At 29.0% G+C, this 20,594-nt stretch overlaps 1 protein-coding gene across 16 annotated transcripts in view; it reads right to left on the reverse strand.

The window, feature by feature from the left end:
* LOC129909023 (cAMP-specific 3',5'-cyclic phosphodiesterase) overlaps positions 1–20,594 on the reverse strand; it is a 308,658-nt gene that overhangs the window by 26,340 nt on the left and 261,724 nt on the right. For 8 of the 16 annotated variants that reach the window (XM_055985942.1, XM_055985944.1, XM_055985943.1 and 5 more), the window contains 2 exons: positions 10,728–10,904; positions 7,056–7,094 (listed from right to left, as the gene is read on the reverse strand). In XM_055985942.1, coding sequence (XP_055841917.1) covers positions 7,056–7,094; positions 10,728–10,904 — 216 coding nt within the window. Of the gene's footprint in view, positions 1–380; positions 653–7,055; positions 7,095–10,727; positions 10,905–17,564; positions 18,698–20,594 lie in introns of those variants that run through there. The other 8 variants (XM_055985950.1, XM_055985949.1, XM_055985948.1 and 5 more) reach the window with 4 other exon arrangements.

Genomic DNA, 20,594 nt, shown 5'->3' on the forward strand with positions numbered 1-20,594 from the left:
ATAGGTCATCAATTAATAAAATCAATTTAACTATTTGTTCTTTTTTCTTCTGTTTCGAAAATGTTTATGGTGGCGCTACCTTACTATATAAACATTTTGTTTAAACAAGAAAAAAATAAACTTTTAAATACTCATTAAAATTTAATGCGAATATACATACAAACGATTTTTTCGTTACGAAATATATATACTTTTGTTTTGGTTTTATTTGTTTTCAAACTAGAACGGATGCATTGGAAACTTAAATTTTGCAATGGATTTTTTGTTTTCACCAACAAACTTTTGAATAAAAAAAAGTATATTCAAACCAGAACAAATAAATTTATATTTTATTCAGATGTGGTGATGGAAACAATATAGTTGCATGGTGTTGTGAGTACCTTCTTGGTTTGTGAAACATATTATTTTTCTCGATAGCTATAGCTGCAGCCAAATCATCTTCATCGTCAAAAGCTGTTGGAATCATGCTGCTTTGATGATGATTCATTTCGCCTTTAAAACTTTTCGAATATTCAAACATTTTGCTTTAAATTTCTCTCCAGAACTACACTGGATGGCATTTTTTTTAATAATGAAAATTTTTTCTTTTGATAAATTTTTGAAATACACGTAACAGAGGTATGAATATTTTTTGCATTACAAACCACAACACTTTTCACTTAATTATTTTTTTTTTTGTATTTCTATTTTTTTAATATTTATTTTTTGTATTCTCATAAAATTTCACTAGCGCGGTGAAAAAAAAACACACATATCATTCCGGACCGGTCACGAGAGTATATTATCTTTTCGTATATGACCGGGTAGCGGCATTGGCAGCAATAGCACCAGCAGTAGCGGCGACACGACGCATGGTGGCGCTGGATGTGATGGACATATAGAAAATCTCGCAGGCAATATAAATGCCTATTTGTTGTTTTTAATTTTGTTGTATGATAGCAGCGTTAAAATAACATCGCAAAATGAAAATACTACGCGCCCTTATTGTTGTCATCGCAGACAGAGATCTGAAGCAAGAATCACGAAAAACATGGCTATGGACCACTTTAACGAGCAGCGCTTCTGTGCTGTGGTTAATAATTTTTATTTAGCTTTTTAGCTTACATAACAATAATAAAATAAATTTTTCCTTGTTGATATGTAGATATTTGGGGGATGATGATGATGATGCCGATCGTACATATACGCGGCAATACATCAACTTTTTCTTCTCTTTTATACATTTTATTCTGATTAAACAGTGTGACCAAAAAGTGAACAACTTTGAAATGAAAAATAAATCGAGATTAGTTGTGTCTTTGGCGCTGTATTAAATACAAAATCCACAGGTAAATTACAGTTTAAAAGTGGAAAGTTCTGGTGTAATTTTTTATAGTTGCCAATTTTAGGGTTTTAGAGGTACTTAATTCGAATAAGTTGGAACGCTGTAGAAAAATATTAAAAAAATAGGTAAATCAAAGTGGTTTTCTTAATTTTTAAGTTCTTTTTTTTGCTCACTGAACGTGATATTCATTTGTTTTTTTTTTTTTAAGCTTACAGTAAAGATACTTGGGATACAATCTATAGAAATTGTATAAACGAAGCAAGCAAGTGTAATACCCCGTATCGCGATGGTTAATGCAATGTACTATATTGCAAAAGGTTTGGGTTCGATTTCCAGCGTCCACCACTTAAAAAAAAAAGATATTTTTCAGGGCTACTGCTTCTTGTGAAGAATTGAAAAGACTCCAAAAGTATTACTGTCGTGAAAAAGTGCATCTCTGCTAAGATGTTTGAATTCGGCGGTAAATTGTAGGTCTCTTCCATTCTTGCAAATTAATTACACGCACATACAAATTTTTGGGTAGGTACCTAGGTTCGGAAATATATCTAAGCTCATTTCGTGCAAATGAGGTCAAAATCATCTTATTTCAAATTTAAAATTTGAATGGGTAATTATATCATTTGCTTAAGTCGAATTGAAACATACTATTACATTCAATGATTTTGATGAACATTCAATTTCTTTGATTTTAATTTTAACCAAAACCCCTATTCTTTTATTTTTTTTCAGGTGAACATTTTGGTTTATTTGATTGATCACGTCAAATTAGTTTTGAGAAACTTTTATCTTTCGATGTTAAATCTTGTTTCTATTCATTTAAAAAAAAAATCAATAGGTAATTTTTTTACATTTAAATTTAACTTTAAATTTGGAATATTGCTGCAAATATGTAAAGATTCTTAACCCTCTGTCGGCACACGGGTGCGAATTTGGCAGGACAAATATGTAAAGTGGTCACAAAAAAATTGCCTTTATAAGGGTGAAAATACATTTTTTTTTGGAATTGTGAATACAATATTCGAATTTCTCGGAAAATTCTACATCAATTTGATTCTCTATAAAATAGTGAGACCGAAAAAAGTTCTAGCGACATGAAAAAGTATAAACCAAATTCGCTAAAAAGAGGTGTGCCTACAGAGCGTTAAGTTTTTAATATTTTTTATAAAAAAAATTGTTTTACAGCGTAAATTAACAAATCCTTTAATAATCATTTTTATCAAAAAACCAAACCGACTTTTATGGTTTTTCTAATAGTTCCTATGGCCAGAGCTAACCGAAATTGAAATGGGACCACATTGCAGCCACCAGCTATCCAATACAAAAAGAATTATAAAAATTGGTTCACTCAGTCCAAAGTTATGAGGTAACAAACACAAAAAAAAAAAAAATAAAAAAAATACAGACGAATTGAATACCGTCTCTGATCATGATAAATTAAAAAAAAAAAAACAACTTTCCAAAATACGAGTACCTATGTACAGTACATATTCCAAAAAATTTGCTCTCAATGTGAATTTTTTAAAAACATTTTAGCCGTAATCAAGAAACTTGATTTCCTAAAATATGACGCTGATTTTTGCAATATAATTTTTTTAATGTTGACATTTTCGTTTATTTACTTAACTCAGATAATTATTGAGACATCATAACAGCAAGTTTTATATAATTCCTAATAACTTTTCGACCATAAATTTCTTTGTTGTATTCTTCTGCCTGTACCCAGAAGAAATTGAATTTGGTTGTATCTATTGAAGACATATGATATTTGCGACAGACAATTTGTATATGAAAAACACGATAATCGAAAATCTATAATGCATCTTTGTCTGTACGTTACGACAGATTTGTCTGTATGAGCGCCTAAATTGATAAAGATATTTCAAAAACACTGGTTGATGTTTTGAGAGAAGAGAATTTCGAGTGCAACCTTTCGCATAACGAACAAATCATGGTTAAGTTTTTTAAATTCTAATTGATGATGCTTTCAATTATATTCAAACAAAGAGTTTTAGACAGTTAGAGATCGCTACTAAACGAATTAATTAAAAAGTATACGTATAGTGGCGTCGTTTTTTTATAATTAATTTGTTAAATTCGCGTTGAGTGCGTTGAACGCTGAGTGTAAGTGGTCGTACCAATGGACATATCGACATCGACCTAATTTGTATTCGGGGGCTCAAAAATTTAATTTGTTGTCATTTAATATGAGAACAAATTCAAGAACTCATTGAATTCAAAACATATTAGTTTTCAACTCAAACGAAACGCTAATATTTTGCTTGCGAAGTTTTCTTTTAAACACTTTTCAAACAATCAAGTTTTACTTTTTGTTTTTGGTTCCACTGTTCGATTTATGAATCGTCAAAAATTCTGCCACCAAAAAATAATTGTAAATGTAAACAAACAAAAAGTACTTATTTAATTAATAATAGTTTTGATTCGTTCATATTCAACAATTAACAAATATTTATATTTGTATAAATTTCTGTTAATACAATGTATGCTTCTTTTCCTGATGTTCAATTCAAATGACATTAAATACGCACATATATTCATATTATGAGCAGTGAACTGAATGTATTCAAATTGGGTAAATTGTTGAAAAGATTTATCTTTTCGAATGCAGTTTTTATTAAATAATAAATTTGTGTTTAATTGATGTATACCAATCAATATACTAGATACAACAAAAATTTGAATGGTTTTTAAAATTGATTTAAAAAAAATTCTGTTTTCAATTTATTATTTTATTATTTTTTTTTTTCACTAGAAAAAAAAAGTCAGTAGATTAAATTTGTCAATTTTTTTTAGTTGTCTAATTGAATGATCAATATCAATCAATAGCAACATTTTCGATCATAAATCTACTCAGACAGTGAAATTCAATTAGTATTTCGTTTGTTTAATAAAACAGAAAATAAAAGGGAACTCAATTCTCAAAAATTTTTAATTTATATGAGAAACAAATACAGTGGGACACATACTGAGGGAGTCAAAATAAACTTAATGAATTTATATTTTGGAAAAAAAATTAATTTTCTGATGTTTGGGATTCAATTTTGTTTTCAAAAAATAAATGGAATTCTAGAAATAAAACACTTTTCATTTTACCGAAACATATTTCTTAAGTTTGAACAAAAACTTTGTATCTTTGAAACAAATTTCAATTAATCGAAATTGTATATGGTTTTGACAGCATAATTATTAGAAAATGATTGTCAAAACACCACCTATTTCTAACAAATAGATTAGTTAAAAACTATCCCACTGTCCGACAACGCACAAAATTGCTGGACAATGTCAGACACATTCTTTTAATTGAATTTAATGCGATTGTGAAATACGCGGGATTGCTTAATTGTTTTGTTTTTTTTTTTTTCTTTGATTGGTGTGAATCAAAAATGAAGACGCATTATGTCTAGAAACGGATACTAAATAATTAAAAACGATTAAGAAGATAAATATCGACAAAGTTTATTTTTTATTTTGGATCAACGTTTGTATTTTCAATTTTTTGTATTTGAGTTATAAATCAATATGTTAAGTGTTTATGTCTATGAAAGTTACAACATTTTATATCGAAGCGGGCGCATTAATTTTTTTTAAACATTTGTAAAAAAAAGAAATTTATAAACAAAAAAAAACATACTCAATTGATTTTTTTTTTATTATTTTGTGATTTTATGAACGAAGTCTTCACATTTTTTAAAGATTTTTACCGAGTAAACTTTTTATTTCAATTGGTTTAAAAGGACAGAACTCTCCTATCTAAGTTGGTTGAGATAACTAACAAGTGTAAACAATTGGTTTGTACTTGTCAATTCAAAATATTTACTTCTTTTTATGCATATCATTTTGTGTTTTTTAATCTCCAAAAAAGAATTCTTATATTTTTTAAATATTTTTTTTCTAAATTCTGGGAATATTCCAGACACTTCGTAGAAATGTAATCAATCTGCTTCCCATCATCTTCAATGCTTGAAAAAAGCGATTTTGTTATAAGCTTTTGACTTTTTCGAATATAATTGACTTAAATTAAAAAAAATAGTAGGTATCGTTAAAAAGAGGATTCTGAAAAAATTTCTGTTACTTATATTTTGTTCCATCATTGTATTTATCAACTCATTTCCGTGATTTTCAAAAAGATATTGCGAATGTCGTTTGTATATCGATAGAAGAATTTTGCCAATAGTCGAAAATAAATGTTGGTACCTAACTATTGTGAATCTTTATCGATGGAAGAATTTTATCGATAGTCGATCCTCGAAAATGTATTTTGCTATTGTGAATTTCTATTATGAGCGATATTTTTTGCTTTATCGTTCGATCTTATTCGTCTACAATTTTACTATCGACTCAAATCATTTTTTATTTATTCACAATAGTAAATATTTTTGTCGAAATAGACACACAACACCAAAAAAATTATCGATTCGATCAACTTTAGTCGCGTTGAAAGTTGAGCAGTATGAACAGTTCAAAATTTCTGTAACTTTACATTTCTGATTCTTTGCAATACATGGTTAAAAAAATCTTTTTTTCAAATTTTGATTATATGAAATAATATGTTTTATTCATTTTAATTGCCCTCTTATTTCAATAATTTTTGTAATGACTTATTAAAAGCAGTTTACATTTGTATTTGGACCTCTTTGTAGAACATTTAGTTTCCCACAAAAAAAACTTTTTTGTTATTAATGACGTCCCAGTACATAAGAAATTTTAGATAAAATAATAATATCTTTCAAATGGTAAGATTATTGAAAAAACCTTATAAGACCATTTTACTAGAGGATTATAATTACTGCTCAATTTAGTACAAAATTAAAAAAAAAAAGGAAACGAATGTTTAATGTTTTTCGTTTAACTTTTTAACATGGTGACCCGTTACCAGAGATTAATGAATTACTGTAAATATTGATTAAGGTATGTAAATGTAGAATTTTAAACAAACTTTATGTTTTTGATGAACAATTACTATTCATAGTTAAAAAAAAAAACATTTTTAGGTTCACTCTCAGATCAGATTGTATGGATTACATTATAGAATGCTAAAGAATATTTCTAAAAAATAAAAACAAGGTTCGACGGAAACCAGTTCTACCTATACATTTTTATTTTCTGTACTAAATGTTTAAAAGATCTTGTTATCATAAGATTAATGAAATGACAAAAAATATTTTATTTTAAATAATTGTTTTAAAAACGTTTTGATTTTAATTTAAACTATTTGTTTTTTAACAAATTAATTGTTTAATTATGAGTTTTCAACAGCATCCAATAACAATTTACCAATAGAAATAAATTAACACTTAGAATAATTGAATGTTTTGAAAGCATTTCTTTTCTAACATATAATAATACTGTTATATGTTTTACAACAAAACTAGCATCTATGCTCTAAAAAAGCGTTTTAAACCAAAAAAAAAAAAAAACAAAATCAGTAGATAATATATCTACGCGAAAAATTGCCTAGCCAACAGGAGCACATCAAACACATTTTTTTTTTAACTATTTTTTTTCGGCATTGAACGAAAAAAGCAATTTTGTGCATGACAAAATAAAAAAAAAAAAAAACAAAAACCAAAGCTACTGCAATGAGAAATTATAGCGGAATTTTGGAAAAATCAAAAAAGAAATTTATTTCGCCAAAATGAAAAAAAAAAATCCAAAACAAATGCAAGCAAAACAATTCAGTTGTTTTTTTTTTTTTTGTTTTAAATATACGTACGATCTCTCAATTAGATTGGATGCCTCCTGCTCTTTAAACCTGAAAGGGTGACAACGTTTGTTTTATAAAGATCAAAACCATTTGGTTGTCATTATAATAAAGCATAAACAGTATAATTTATATTTATGTTAAATTATATATTTATACATTTATATGTATATAATTTTTTATTCTTATAATTAAACTGATAATTTTAAATAAAAAATATAATATACATTTATATACGAATATTTCTCTTTTCATATACATCATGTACAAATATAAATAAAAATAATATTTTTGTGTGTTTTTTTTATTTCTTAAGAAAAGTGTAGTATTTTTTCTTTCAGTGCAATTGGTTTTGCAATAAATACAATTATACAATTTATTTTTGTTTTTGTTCAAGCACTCATTGTTGTTCTTTTATAAGGCTTGATTGGAGCTGCTCTTTTTTTATATGGGTTTGTCATGCTTTTACGATATATAGATGTAGGTTGAGGTCAAGTGATTTGAACTTTATGATTTTGTCATTATATGGAAAGTGAAAACAATAGTAAATCAAATTAATGTTTTGTTCATTTACTACTCGATGATAATAGGTACAGACGAGTCAGAAAAACTGTTTACTTATTTAGGTAGTATATTTTTTGGTGCTTTTTATATATTTTTTAATTTCTACAGTCTTGAAAGAAAATTGTTTATATATTTTTCTGACAAAGAAAATGAAAAAAAAAAATTGCACAAGCATTTGAAATAAATCGATTTAAAGTGGTGATATCAACACAAGACGATTGGGAGTTGAAAAAATCGGATATTAACACAAATCGGGATGAATTTGATGAAATCCAGTGAATTGAAACTTTTTCTACACAAAAATAGCGCTTCCTTTCTAGTGGTATCTGTCAAATTCTGGTCTCGTATAATCGGACTTGAACAGCTGAGCTTATTTGTGCCAGTGTTTAGGAGATACGATGGATAGGATCAGGAATGTAGGAAAGAAAAAAAAAAATCGATATTCATTACAGCTGAAATAAAAAAGCACAAACTAGGGTGCGGATTCACCGGCTTAAACATAACATAATTTTCAACCCGATTATTATTGATCACTTGGTCGTGATTCACATCCAAGTAAATTTCAAAATCTGAGTGAGTTTGATCTTGAAATTATTGAGGCCAAGTGTTGCTCGTTTAGAGGAACTCTTTCGAAAGTCCTATTCTCGAACGAACTTATAATGTATTTCTAACCCGATTCCGGAAAAGCCAGGTCATCTGTTCTATCATAACTTTCAACCTCTTATCGTAATTTGATAACTGATGTATGGAAGCGTCTTGTTTGTTCACTATTTAAAAGCTAAAGGACGTTAAATTTAATTGAACACGATGTTTTTTTTTGTAAACTGAACATCACATAACAATTTCAGATGAAAATATTTTCTTGTTTCCTTATTATTGGAGCATGGTTTAAGTTTTTGAATCTATACTTAGTATGATCTTTTTCCTAATTTATTATTGGTTTCAACCGAAAGTTATTTTAAGATAAATTTATTCTTGTATGCATTTAATTTTTTTCTATTCATAAAGTTGATGAAGTTAACTATATTTTTTAAATTTTTACATACAATAAATACGATTGAATCTGAAACAACTATGGTATTTTTAAGAAATAACTTGAATCACGGCTCGCTTATATTTTAACTGAACCGAAGACTTATAAAATGTGTTTGTTGCTTTGATTTTTGTGGTACCTATTGGATATCACTTCGATACGAATATTATTTTAGAAAAAATGCAATCATTAGAAAGCCTCTAAAAAATATAGAAATGCTTAGTGACCAAATATTTTTACATAACTTTTAAACCTTTTCCTTTCAATATTCAATTTTGAATACCTAAAATTGCATGAAAAACATAAAAATTAAGGTGATCAAATAACACTGGTCAACAAAATTTAACTTTTTTTTTGCCACAAAAACCAAAGTATACTTTTCTAGTAGTTTTCGGTGTGCTGAATCCAAATCTGAAGTCAGAAAAATTCGAATGGCCTCCGTTTTTGAAATATTACTGTTATAAAATGATAAAAAAATGTCATTTTGGCTGTTTTCGAGGTTCTGTTTTTGCTCGAGATATCTTAAATTTCAGTTAATAAGCCAAAGAGAAACTTAATTTAATCTAAAGTTTAAGTCACTGGTCACAGAATTTTTTCCACAAGAGCCAAAATATACTTTTCGGAAGGTTTTGGGTTGCTGAACTCGAATCCGCAGTCACAAAAATTCTATTAGCCTCCGTTCTTGAAATATAACCGTTTTAAAAAAAACCTTTTTTCTGCATTTTATAACGGTAATATTTCAAGAACTAAGGCTAATAGAATTTTTCTGACTGCGGATTCGAATTCAGCGACCAAAAAACCTTCAGAAAAGTATATTTTGGTTCTTGTGACAAAAAAAGTTTAATTTGGTTGGCCAGTGCTGTTTCTGAGTCAAGGACCGCAACTTAAATTTTAAATATCTCGGGCAGCAAAAGAGATATCGGTAAGATTTAAACATTTTTTGAAAAAATAAGACCAGTTCTTATAGGCACCGTTACAAATTTGTTCATATTGAATTACCCCACATAAAAACATAACCTCGAAAACAGCCAAAATAACGTTTTTTGGCATTTTCTAACGGTAATGTTTCAAAAACGGAGGCCAATAAAAAATTTCTGACTTCAGATTCGAGTTCAGCACATCCAAAACTACTAGAAAAGTATATTTTTGGTTCTTGTGGCAAAAACCTTGTTGACCAGTGTAATTGTTTTGAATTTTGAAAACTGCTGAAATATATTTGGCAACTAAGCATTTCTACGTTTCTATGGATTTAAGCCACCTTTTTAAAAAACAAAAATCCAATTACAATCAAACTATCTGTTTACCTTAGTTAAAATAAAAAATAACAAATCCAACACGACTAGGACATCATGTCCTAGTCAAGAAAAGAATATTTGAACATCTATTGTGGAAAATATTGTCTATACCGCAAACACGAGTAATTGAGTAATTTCTTTTCCGCCGCGTTTAATATACGAAAATTGCCCTTTTCAAGCAACCAATTGAAGAATAATTTGTTAATCCTATGTTTTTTTTAGTAAAGAATGGCGAACTTTGGTTAAACAAAATGGGTAAGTGCTTTGGAATGAATATACAAATCAAAGGTTTGTGCCAAAGGGTTAAAAATGGGGGGAAAAAGGGGGAAACTAACTACGCACTTCTATTTAAAAATTTTATTTACGATGCAATATTTTTGGCTTAACAAGAGCATAGATCAATACAGGGGATAAACATTTCAAAAAACTTGTGTTTATGTTTTTCAAATGAATCAAAATACATAAATGATGCAGAGCAAGTTTATGCTTATACGAGAAAAAAATATATGTACAAAATAAATAAAAAAGTAGATTAATGAAAATCCTAAATATTTTTATTAAATACAATTTCACTGTTTTTATATTTGAAAATATCGTACAAAACAGAAGTACAAAGTTTTTTTTTAAAAACACACAAACTTGCTCAAATTGTTTAGTTTTGTTTGAGTGTCTTTAAATTGTTTTTAAGTTTTATAAAAAAAAACATGCATTTAAAAAAAAAATAATTTAAAAGTAACAAAATAAACTACATAAAATGAATAAAATAAATTATTTATTGATTTTTGTATTTACCTTTCGCTTGCTATGCTAGAATTTCTTGACATGGACTTTGGGGACATTTCAAAGTCTGAATCCGATCGATAAAGAAAGGATTCGCGACGTTGAGGGAGGTTTTGTAAAACCAATCCAGCGCTTGGTGAGCCGCCTTCAAGCGGGGATCTAGCGCCTTGGCCATTTTCTACATCAAAGCTGAAAGTAAATAAAATTGAAATTATAAATAAGTTTAATTTATTTTAATTGGAGTTTTAAAAGTTTTTAATTACCTACTAAGAATACAATTTAATACAAAATAATATTTTTTATAATGGGTAGGTATTATTTATTTTTGGTATAAGTTCAAGGTTTTTTGATGATAATGAATAATTTCTTCTAAAAAATAAAACCTTAACGATTTTTCTACCATTAGAAGTAACAGAGAAATATTCATTAACGTGGGTCAAGGTTTACCAAAGTAAGCATTTTTTTTTCTAATTTATCGAAAAATGATTTCAACTTTAGAGATACAGACTTACTGTAGAACAATTTTTGTCTTTGATTAAACCCAAGGATCTAATACCAAAAGGATATAATACCAAAAACTATCATCCTTTATTAATTTAAAGCAAATATATCACAGAAAAAAAGGTGGACCGTTTTTATACGACTAAGAGCAAGCAGAAATAAATTTTAATACCCACTAAAAATTAAGGACACGTGCTATCCGTTCACTTACACTGCCGCTCATCTGAATAGGTTCACATTTTAGTTGATCTTACTCTTAGCCTGTCTTGGTATTTAATGCAATGGCACATCTTTTTTATATATGTAAAGAGAGATCATCTTTATGCGATTAGTTTAGAAGAAAAAAAAATGGTTTGGGGCCTACCGTTCTTCTCACACGGTAGCTAGACCAAATCTAGTCAAAAAATCAAGCATATTTTTTGGCTCATCTGAATAGGTTCAAAAGCAAAAAATGTTAATAAATGATGAGTTGCATGGGTCTGTTGGACTCAAAATTGTGTCTGTAAATAAATCTGATTGTGTATAACCTGTAAGGATGAAAACGGGCCGTGAAAAAATCTTTAGGCGCGGAAAAAATGGGGAAAATAAAAGAAGTCTTTGAATCAGCCCGAAACCAACGATGCATTGGGACAAAAACAAACGCAAGTTAAAATTTAGTAAGCAGTTATTTGCGCAATATCCAAGGGTAAAAAAACAACATTAAAAGTCGATGCAACTTAGTCACAACATGGCCCGATAGATGTGCAATGATCACAACAGCATGACTTTGCGCTAAAAATTAAGCCGAAAACCGGTATAAAATGCAGTTTAACGACGGCAAAACGGGTTGTCAGAAGTGGGAAACATTTAAGAAGAACAATACTTCGCAAAAATTACCACTTTACAAACCACGAAAAGAAACTCGCCTACAATAAAAAAAAAAAAATATGTCGTAAAAGTCGAATTTGCAACCGGTGATTTTTCAAAGGAAAAAAAATGAATTTAGTGGGCGCTGAGGGCTAAATTCCTATTTTTATGACCTTCGTAGAGAGAAGTATTATTTTAATGTGTTTAGATAACTGTGAAGGCAGTGTCATAAAGTGCAAAGCTATTTCCTTCTACAAAACTTTCGATCTGCAATTTGTAACACAGTTTTTTTTTTACTATTGTCGGCGAGTTTCTTTTCGTGGTTTATAAAGTGGTAATTTTTGCGAAGATTTGTTCTTCTCAAATGTTTACCACTTCTAACAACCCGTTTTGCTGTCGTTAAACTGCATTTTATACCGGTTTTCAGCTTAGTTTTTAGACCGAAGTCATGCTGTTGTGATCATTGCACATCTATCGGCCCATGTTGTGACTGAGTTGCATCGACTTTTAATGTTGTTTCTATACCTTTGGATATTGCGCAAATAACTGCTTACTAAATTTTTACTTGCGTTTGTTTTTGTCCCAATGCATCGTTGGTTTCGGGCTGATTCAAAGACTTCTTTTATTTTCCCCATTTTTTCCGCGCCTAAAGATTTTTTCACGGCCCGTTTTCATCCTTACAGGTTATACACAATCAGATTTATTTACAGACACAATTTTGAGTCCAACAGACCCATGCAACTCATCATTTATTAACATTTTTTGCTTTTGAACCTATTCAGATGAGCCAAAAAATATGCTTGATTTTTTGACTAGATTTGGTCTAGCTACCGTGTGAGAAGAACGGTAGGCCCCAATACAATTTTTTTTTCTCCTAAACTAAGCGCATAAAGATGTTCTCTGGTTACATATATAAAAAAGATGTGCCATTGCATTAAATACCAAGACAGGCTAAAAGTAAGATGAACTAAAATGTGAACCTATTCAGATGAGCGGCAGTGTAAGACTGAAATCATGTGTATTGATATTCTAAGAACTATCTACATCTACTACTAACAGACAATTTTTTGAACTTCTTCTCTTAAAATCAACTCAAGTCCCAAGGATTTTGAAATTCAGTGATAATTGAGGTGTTAAAAGTTTGCTCATTTTATTAAGTTTCCGAAACGAGCCAAGTATTTTTGAAAAAAAAAAAAACAATAAATTTTGTTACACCTCAGCCGCAAAAGGTAATGAAATCCAAAATTATTCAGTTTCTAAAATTCAGTTATATTTTATTTTTAGTTATTTTATATGTTTTAGTTGGCAAGTTGTCAAAATTGTTTAGTTCTGAGTAATAAGAAACAAAATTACTAAATTATTTCAAATTTATTTAATCTTAGACTTGTCATGCTTTTAGATGATAGCATTTTTTACTGCTGATGTAATATTTTTTTTGTTATAGATCAGTATTTAATAATAATAATATAGTTTTATTGTTGTGTGTTTATTTTTTTTATTGTAGTACTCCGATGCACAACGGCAATAAGTGCGATGAACATAAACATGAACATGAGAGGGCTGGGTTCGAATCTAGCCTCCACAAACGTTTTTTATATCTTTGTCACAAAAAAGTGCATCTCTAAAGTTTAGATCCCTACCATTCTTTCAAATAAATCCAACACAAACATTTTGATTTTTATAAATGTAACATATCCTGTATCGAAAATAAAATTAAAAATTATTGGTCACGCAAAATTTAAATATTTTCATTACACAAAATAATTAGCTAACTATATTAAAACGCCATTTATATTCACATTCATATAATTGATTTAATAGAAAAAAATTTCTCAAAATTAGTTCATTATAGATTTTAATTTACTTTAAAAAAATATATATTTTTGTAGGTGTAGCTATAATATGTACATATATGAAAAACTCATTTAATATTTATATTAGAATAATAAATACAACAAAAACAAAAAAAAAGCAAATACAAATTTTAAAAACTACCAATAAGATGCCGGAAATTTATTAAGAAGCCAAATATAATTACAAAAAAAAAATAAATACGAATTTCAGCTGTAAAAACATAGTTCATTCATTTAAAATTGGATTATTGCCAAAGAGAAAAGTCGCATTTGTGAAGAATTTGCACAAAAGTTTAAAATATCAAAAATATTCTTTATTGCTTGAGATTTTTTATGTTGCATGAAGAAAATATAAAACTGACAGTTATTATATTCATAAGATAAATCCAGTTTTGTTTTCTATGTAGATTTTTTTTGTTTTTTTAAAAATTAAAGAAATAAGAAAATATGTACTGGCAATCGTTTGAAACAGTAATTTTTTGATTTTAGAGAAATTTATTTTTCAGACATTTTTTATCAGCCTTGAATATGGACTCATTTTGTGTAGACAAATAATAACCTTGGCCTCTAGATATAATAAAAAAAAAAGAAACAAGATTTAAAAAAAGTGTGCTGGAATATTTTTTATTAGATAAATCTAAGAATTTTTCAAACAAATATTTTCAGTTATAACTGAACAACATTTATTAGATCAGCAGTTTTTTTTTTACTATAAATAAACTGATCTGCTTTGCTTAGTTATTCTGTGGACATATTTTTGAAGAATTTTCGATAAAAAAAATCTTTAACCCTTTAGTTAAATCAAATAATGATAGCAGTAAAAAATGGAAACAGTTGAATTAATTTCAAAACCTTCTCGATTTAATGAACACAAATTTCAAAAGTACCTTCTATGGGTCTCCAGAAAAGGTGTGGCAAGAGCTTTGAGCTGCATATATCTAGTTACAGTCAATTCTACTGTCCATCATGAAGTCAATTTGAATTTAAAGAAGTCTTCAAATATATTATATGTACCTGGTTTTTTCTATAATCAACCCGACTCTTGTGTCAATTTATGATTGATTTTCGCAAAAATTAAAAAAAAATTTTTTTTAGAATCAAGAAATAACGATCCTACCAAAAATCAGTTTTCGAAAAATTTACTATTCTCAAAAATCAAAAAATCCAACCAAACAAAAATGTTCACTGTAAAATTAAAACTTATTGAAAAATCAATTTTTTGAAAATGAAAACGTATTTTTTTTTAAATTTATGTACGTACACTACGCTTCACTTGAATAGAACAATTTTTTTTTCTAAAGAAGTGAGTGGCGCTTTTGTTAAGTGACAAAGCAGATTTAAGAACTAAAAAATGGAGTCAATTGTACATGAAGTTTGCATGGTTGGTAGTGAGCACTATACAAATCTTTTACTTTATATACAACAATCATAATATTACCGATTGAATTTTCAAAATAAATGGTAGATCATATAAATTTGTTGTTTCATATACCATAAGAAAAAAATGTTTCTAAAATTGTAAAAACGAAATTTCAAGGAATCAGATTTTGTGAAAACGCACCACAATGGTCGTGAAATCTTAAGAACTCTCTTCTAGTTAAAAAAGGAATATATATCCAAATAATTTTAAGCATTTACTTTCTTTTAAAGTGAATTTTTCGTAATCAGTAATAAGTAGAAAAAGGGTATTTAAAAAATAAATTTATTGATGTTTTTAGAAATAGTAAATAATAAATCTCATTAATCGTAGTACACATATACAATGGCCGCTTTAAGAACAAAAAAAAACACTCATTCAAAAGTAAAAAAAATCAAAAGTTCACTACGGTGTATGCGCAACATTTCTCTAATCGAAAACATTAAACAGTATAAAACTTCTAACCCTCATCTGTTATTTACGAAAATCGAGTATTTTTTTGAGAGCATATGACATATAGAATCCTAGGTTGCCTACTTGCATCCTTGCCCTATTATAGGGTTGCCAGGTATGAATGGTTAGGTTAGGTAATATGGGCTGACAGTTGATTTTGTTACCGTCACACTTAGATCAATGTAGATCCCTTGTGATACCCTGAAGTATTGTAACTTCATGAAAAAGTGTTAACCTATGAATGCTATGGTTGTTCAAGCCATTTGGAGGACTTGACAAAGTTCAGTAGGCTATTGCCTGAGAGTTCCGATAGTTCTTCTAATTCATTGAAGAAGTAGTTTCCTAAGAATTTTTTCCTAGTGCGACAGAGTGCTGGGCAGTGACAGAGGAAGTGAACAGTGTTTTCCTGTTCGTCCTCATTACCGCAGCCTCTGCATAGATCATCCGTACTAAGCCCCATTTTCTTTTTGTGGTATCCTAGTAGATTATGTCCCGTTAAGACGCCTATTAGGGATCTTAAGGAAGGTTTACTAAGTAGTAAGATCTTATTTGATTTTTTCTCGTCGAAGTTCGGCCATAGTTTCCTGGTGTGACCGCAGGTTTCTAGGAGGTTCCATCTTTCATTAGTTTTTTGTGAAATATTGTTGACGATATTTCGCTTTATTTCACATTGTGGGATTCTGATGCTATGGTCTATGAGAGAGAGATCAAGAACTGAGCCCTCCCTTGCAAGCTCATCCGCTTTTTCGTTGCCGAACACATCACTGTGGCCGGGAACTGCCAGGTATGAATAGTTGGGTAAATTGGGAAAACGTAACATCGTCTGTTATTTTATCTTATTTTGTTTGAAATTAAAGATTATTCGATTGTCTATCAAACGTGGTTTAGATTTAAGATTTAAAGTTCTCAGTAATCGGTTATTATTTCAAATGAAAGGATATCCGATTCCCAATCTGAAAAAAAAAAACTAAAAACTAAAATACTGTCATTATTGCAAAAGAGCTGCCCAATCTACGTCTCGTTACTATTTCGAACTATAAAAAAAATTATTTTCGGTGATTTTTGCAAAGAAACAACTTAATTAACTAAAATTGCATAGGTAATAGAGAATATCACAAAGTCCGATTAGCATACCTCCTCCTATATTTTTAGATTTTAAACTTTTTTAAAAATCAATCAAGCGATTTCACTAAATTTTGAAAGTTGATAAACGAATTGAGAAAGCCGACAAAAAAATCACATTTTTGGTTTCCTTTCTTGCTAACTTAAATAATTCTGATAATTCTTGAACATTTTTAGAAATAATTAAACTTAATGATATTTTAGTATTAGTCTAAAAATTTCAAAGCATCTGATCTTAATATTAGAGTAGAAAATAATAATCCCTTTAATCTTTGTCTATCTGGCGATATTCTATAGAATCCTAAATGTTAAAATTATAAAAATTCCATTAAAATTCATTTTTAAAATTAAATTTTGAATAAACCGTAACATGGAAAATTATTTCGCAAAATATTTCTATCTAAAATTTGAGATCGTATTTTTAATGCCAATGAGAAAAAAATTCCATTCATCATCATGTCTCATCGAATAAGATCAATATTTTTTTTTTTTTCAAAAAAAAAAAAAAAAAAAAATAGACACGCACGCGAAGACTATAATACGAAGGTCTTTTCGCACTGATATCGATACTTTATCGCTTCCTTAGCATGTTAGTAAAAATTTGTCAACAAGAAACAATAAAAAGAGTTAGAATTAGAAAACGATCAAATTATCTACCTGCCAGTGGTACGTCTACGAGCTCCTGCTATCGTCATTCGTGAAATATATCTACGTATTCTTCCGCTCGACCGACGTGTGTTGCTGGCCCGACTATGTTCCGTTGAGCTTCGCCGATCAATAGGAATGACATCCGAGCACATCGATGACGAGATTATAGAAGCCGTCGAGCGTCTCTTGCCACCTGTATAGGTGCCACTGCCACTAGTCGATGAAGTTGTTGTTGCCGATGAATCACTACGTGAAAAGAGCGACGAACGTTTGCGGCGGGTGGCTGATGGCGGCTGACCGGATATATTACTTAGCGAAGAGGCGGCACAATCTTGGATGCTATTGTAGAATTCCTCGGCGTCTCGACGGTTGTCTTCATCATCGTCGTCATCAGCGTCTAATTGACTGTCATTCTGACAGTTACCGTCTCGATTCTCGGGTGACTTGTGTGAAGACGAAGATGCAACAGCTTCACCGTCCTCATTTCTATTCTCGATTTGTTGATTAAGATCTATTTGTTGTTGGTGTAATTCACCGCTGTCACTCGTGTCACCATCGCCGCCATGTCTTGTCGTTCGTACCAGTGTCCCAATTGAATAGGTGCGATCGTTGTATCTTCTCGTTGTTGAAGGTGAATTCACTTGAAGGCTAAATCTTGGCCGAGAGAGTCGTCGATAGGTGATTTTGGTATCACCGAAATCCTTCAATCTTCGACTTGTCTCGGGTCCAGAGTCGGCCGCATGAACTATCGTTGTAATTGATTGTCCATCGGAATCATTGGGCTGATCGGTGGTTGGAGTGGAGCTGGTTTCGTTCTTTTCAGGATTCTCCGATGATGACCGATTTCCCCAACGGAAGGAGCGTAAAATTGCAACTAGTATGAAAAACGTTGCAATCATAGCACATCCATTTATTTAGATCTTTTTGTTTTAATTATTATTTAATTTAACAATTATTACGATATCATAAGATGTTCACTATATAGAAGTCGTTGTGTGAGTATTTTTTTTTTTTTTTTTGAGTTGGTATGCAAATTTTGATTTTAAGCTTTGATTTTGATTTTTTGTTTGATTTAATTTTTTTGTTCAGTGAGTTTATTTTTATGGTATGCCTTTTGAGTTGATGCGGATGCGCTTAAGGATCTAATGCAATGAAAATTTTCGTATGATTCACACAAATATTGGCGAAAGAAAAAAAAAATACAAATACAAATTAACAAAAGCACGATTTTTTTGTTTGGTTATTTTTATTTTGTTTTGTTTTATTTTTTTTGTTTCATTTAAATTGATCAAGGGCGCACGTTAAAGTAAGAGGTTTTGCGTTGCTATTTGATCGGAATTTCGAATTGTATCTCTATATAGATCGAATTTGTCTATGATGGAGGTTTGATTTTTTTTTTTTTATTTTGATTTTGTTGCTGATAGATATTTAAACTAAAACATAAACTACATAAACGATTTTGTACAAGAGTGATTAATGAACTACGAGTTTTTTTTTCAAGCTAAACGAACACAAAAAAAAACATACGAAAAAAAACAAAATAGCACGATTTATAGGTATTTTTTTTTTTTTTTTGAATTTGAATTGAATGTGAGCCAAATGAGCACCATTTGTGCAAGTGTAATGCACATTTTTTTTTAGAACCGGTCAGATTGGTTTGTACATATGCTATAATATTGCAAATTAGTCTACAAGTGGTGCAGTAAAAAAGGTATGTGTTTTTTCTAAATAGTTTTTATTTCAATGTGAGATATCTAAAAAGCAGAGGGAAATTAGAGCATTTAATGTTATTGCGTAAATTTTTTTATAAGTAATTTGATTGAACATTTTGCAGAAACCGAAATATGTATAATATCTCAAAAAATTGTCGCTTAAGTTTGATTTTTTTTGTCAAGTAAATTCCATTTTACAAGATTATCTATCAAAATGTGTCTAAAAGTTCTTGATTTGTTGATTTATTCGATTGATTTATAGTTTGAATTAACGCAGGTACACCAAGCAAGTTTGTTTTTTTTTTTAAATTAAATTTAAGATTAGAGACATAGCCATTTTTAGCCTTAACTAAATATTTTTCAGAAAATGGACACTATTCAGTGTATTTGATAAACTCAAAGTGGGTGTTTTTGAAATGAGTATTAAAAAAAAACATAAACATTACTTTGCAAAATAGTTCTTAGTTTTATTTTCAGAAAAGATTGCTAGAAGATTGCTATAAAAAAACACTAAAAATTAAAACAGTTAATGCTACTATAAACTATACTGCCATCCTCAAAGTTTTGTTATTTTGGTAAAAATTGTCCAGAATTTTCGAAATTTAAAAATCAGTTTCTTGAATGATATCAATATAATGTTTGGAAACATGTCCACATAAAATAATTGTAATTTAGTTTACTAATTGATTGTTTTATACATTTGTTTAAGCAGCAAAAGAGAATCATTAAAAAAAAAAATAAATAGAATTAAACTGCTAAGAATCAAGGTAATCATTTATGATCAATTCTTGATGACAAAAAAAATTTTTGGTGGTACAAACTGCTGCATTTTTAGTTTATAAATGGACGTTCAGTCTACATTAGTTCTGACTACATTAATAAAAACAAACTTGATTCTTTTTACGGTAAGTTATTTATTCCTAAATAAAGTATAAGAAATTTTATAGTTGCGTTTAACATTTAAGTAATATTTAAATTGCTGTAATTCATAAAGAAGACGTGATCTAAATTTTTGCTTTATTTCTGAATCTGACTACTTTAATGTTATAAAATATTGTTATAAAAAAACGCCATCAAAATGGTTTGAATCAATCATTAAATATGAGCTTTAAATTTTAGAAAAGCTAGTGGGTTAAAGGTTTTGACACACTCTTTTTTTTTTTTAATTTTAACCAACGTTAAATATTTATCTCATCTCAATTGAAAGTAATCTATACTAACTACTTTAAACCACCAATTATAGATACTAAAATAACTAATATTATTCCCGTTTGCCATCTTTGCTTCCAAAATTCTTCGAGCTTCAAACATCTTGAACTTTATTTAA

This window comes from Episyrphus balteatus, chromosome 2, assembly GCF_945859705.1.
Source record: "Episyrphus balteatus chromosome 2, idEpiBalt1.1, whole genome shotgun sequence".
Classification (NCBI taxonomy): domain Eukaryota; kingdom Metazoa; phylum Arthropoda; class Insecta; order Diptera; family Syrphidae; genus Episyrphus; species Episyrphus balteatus.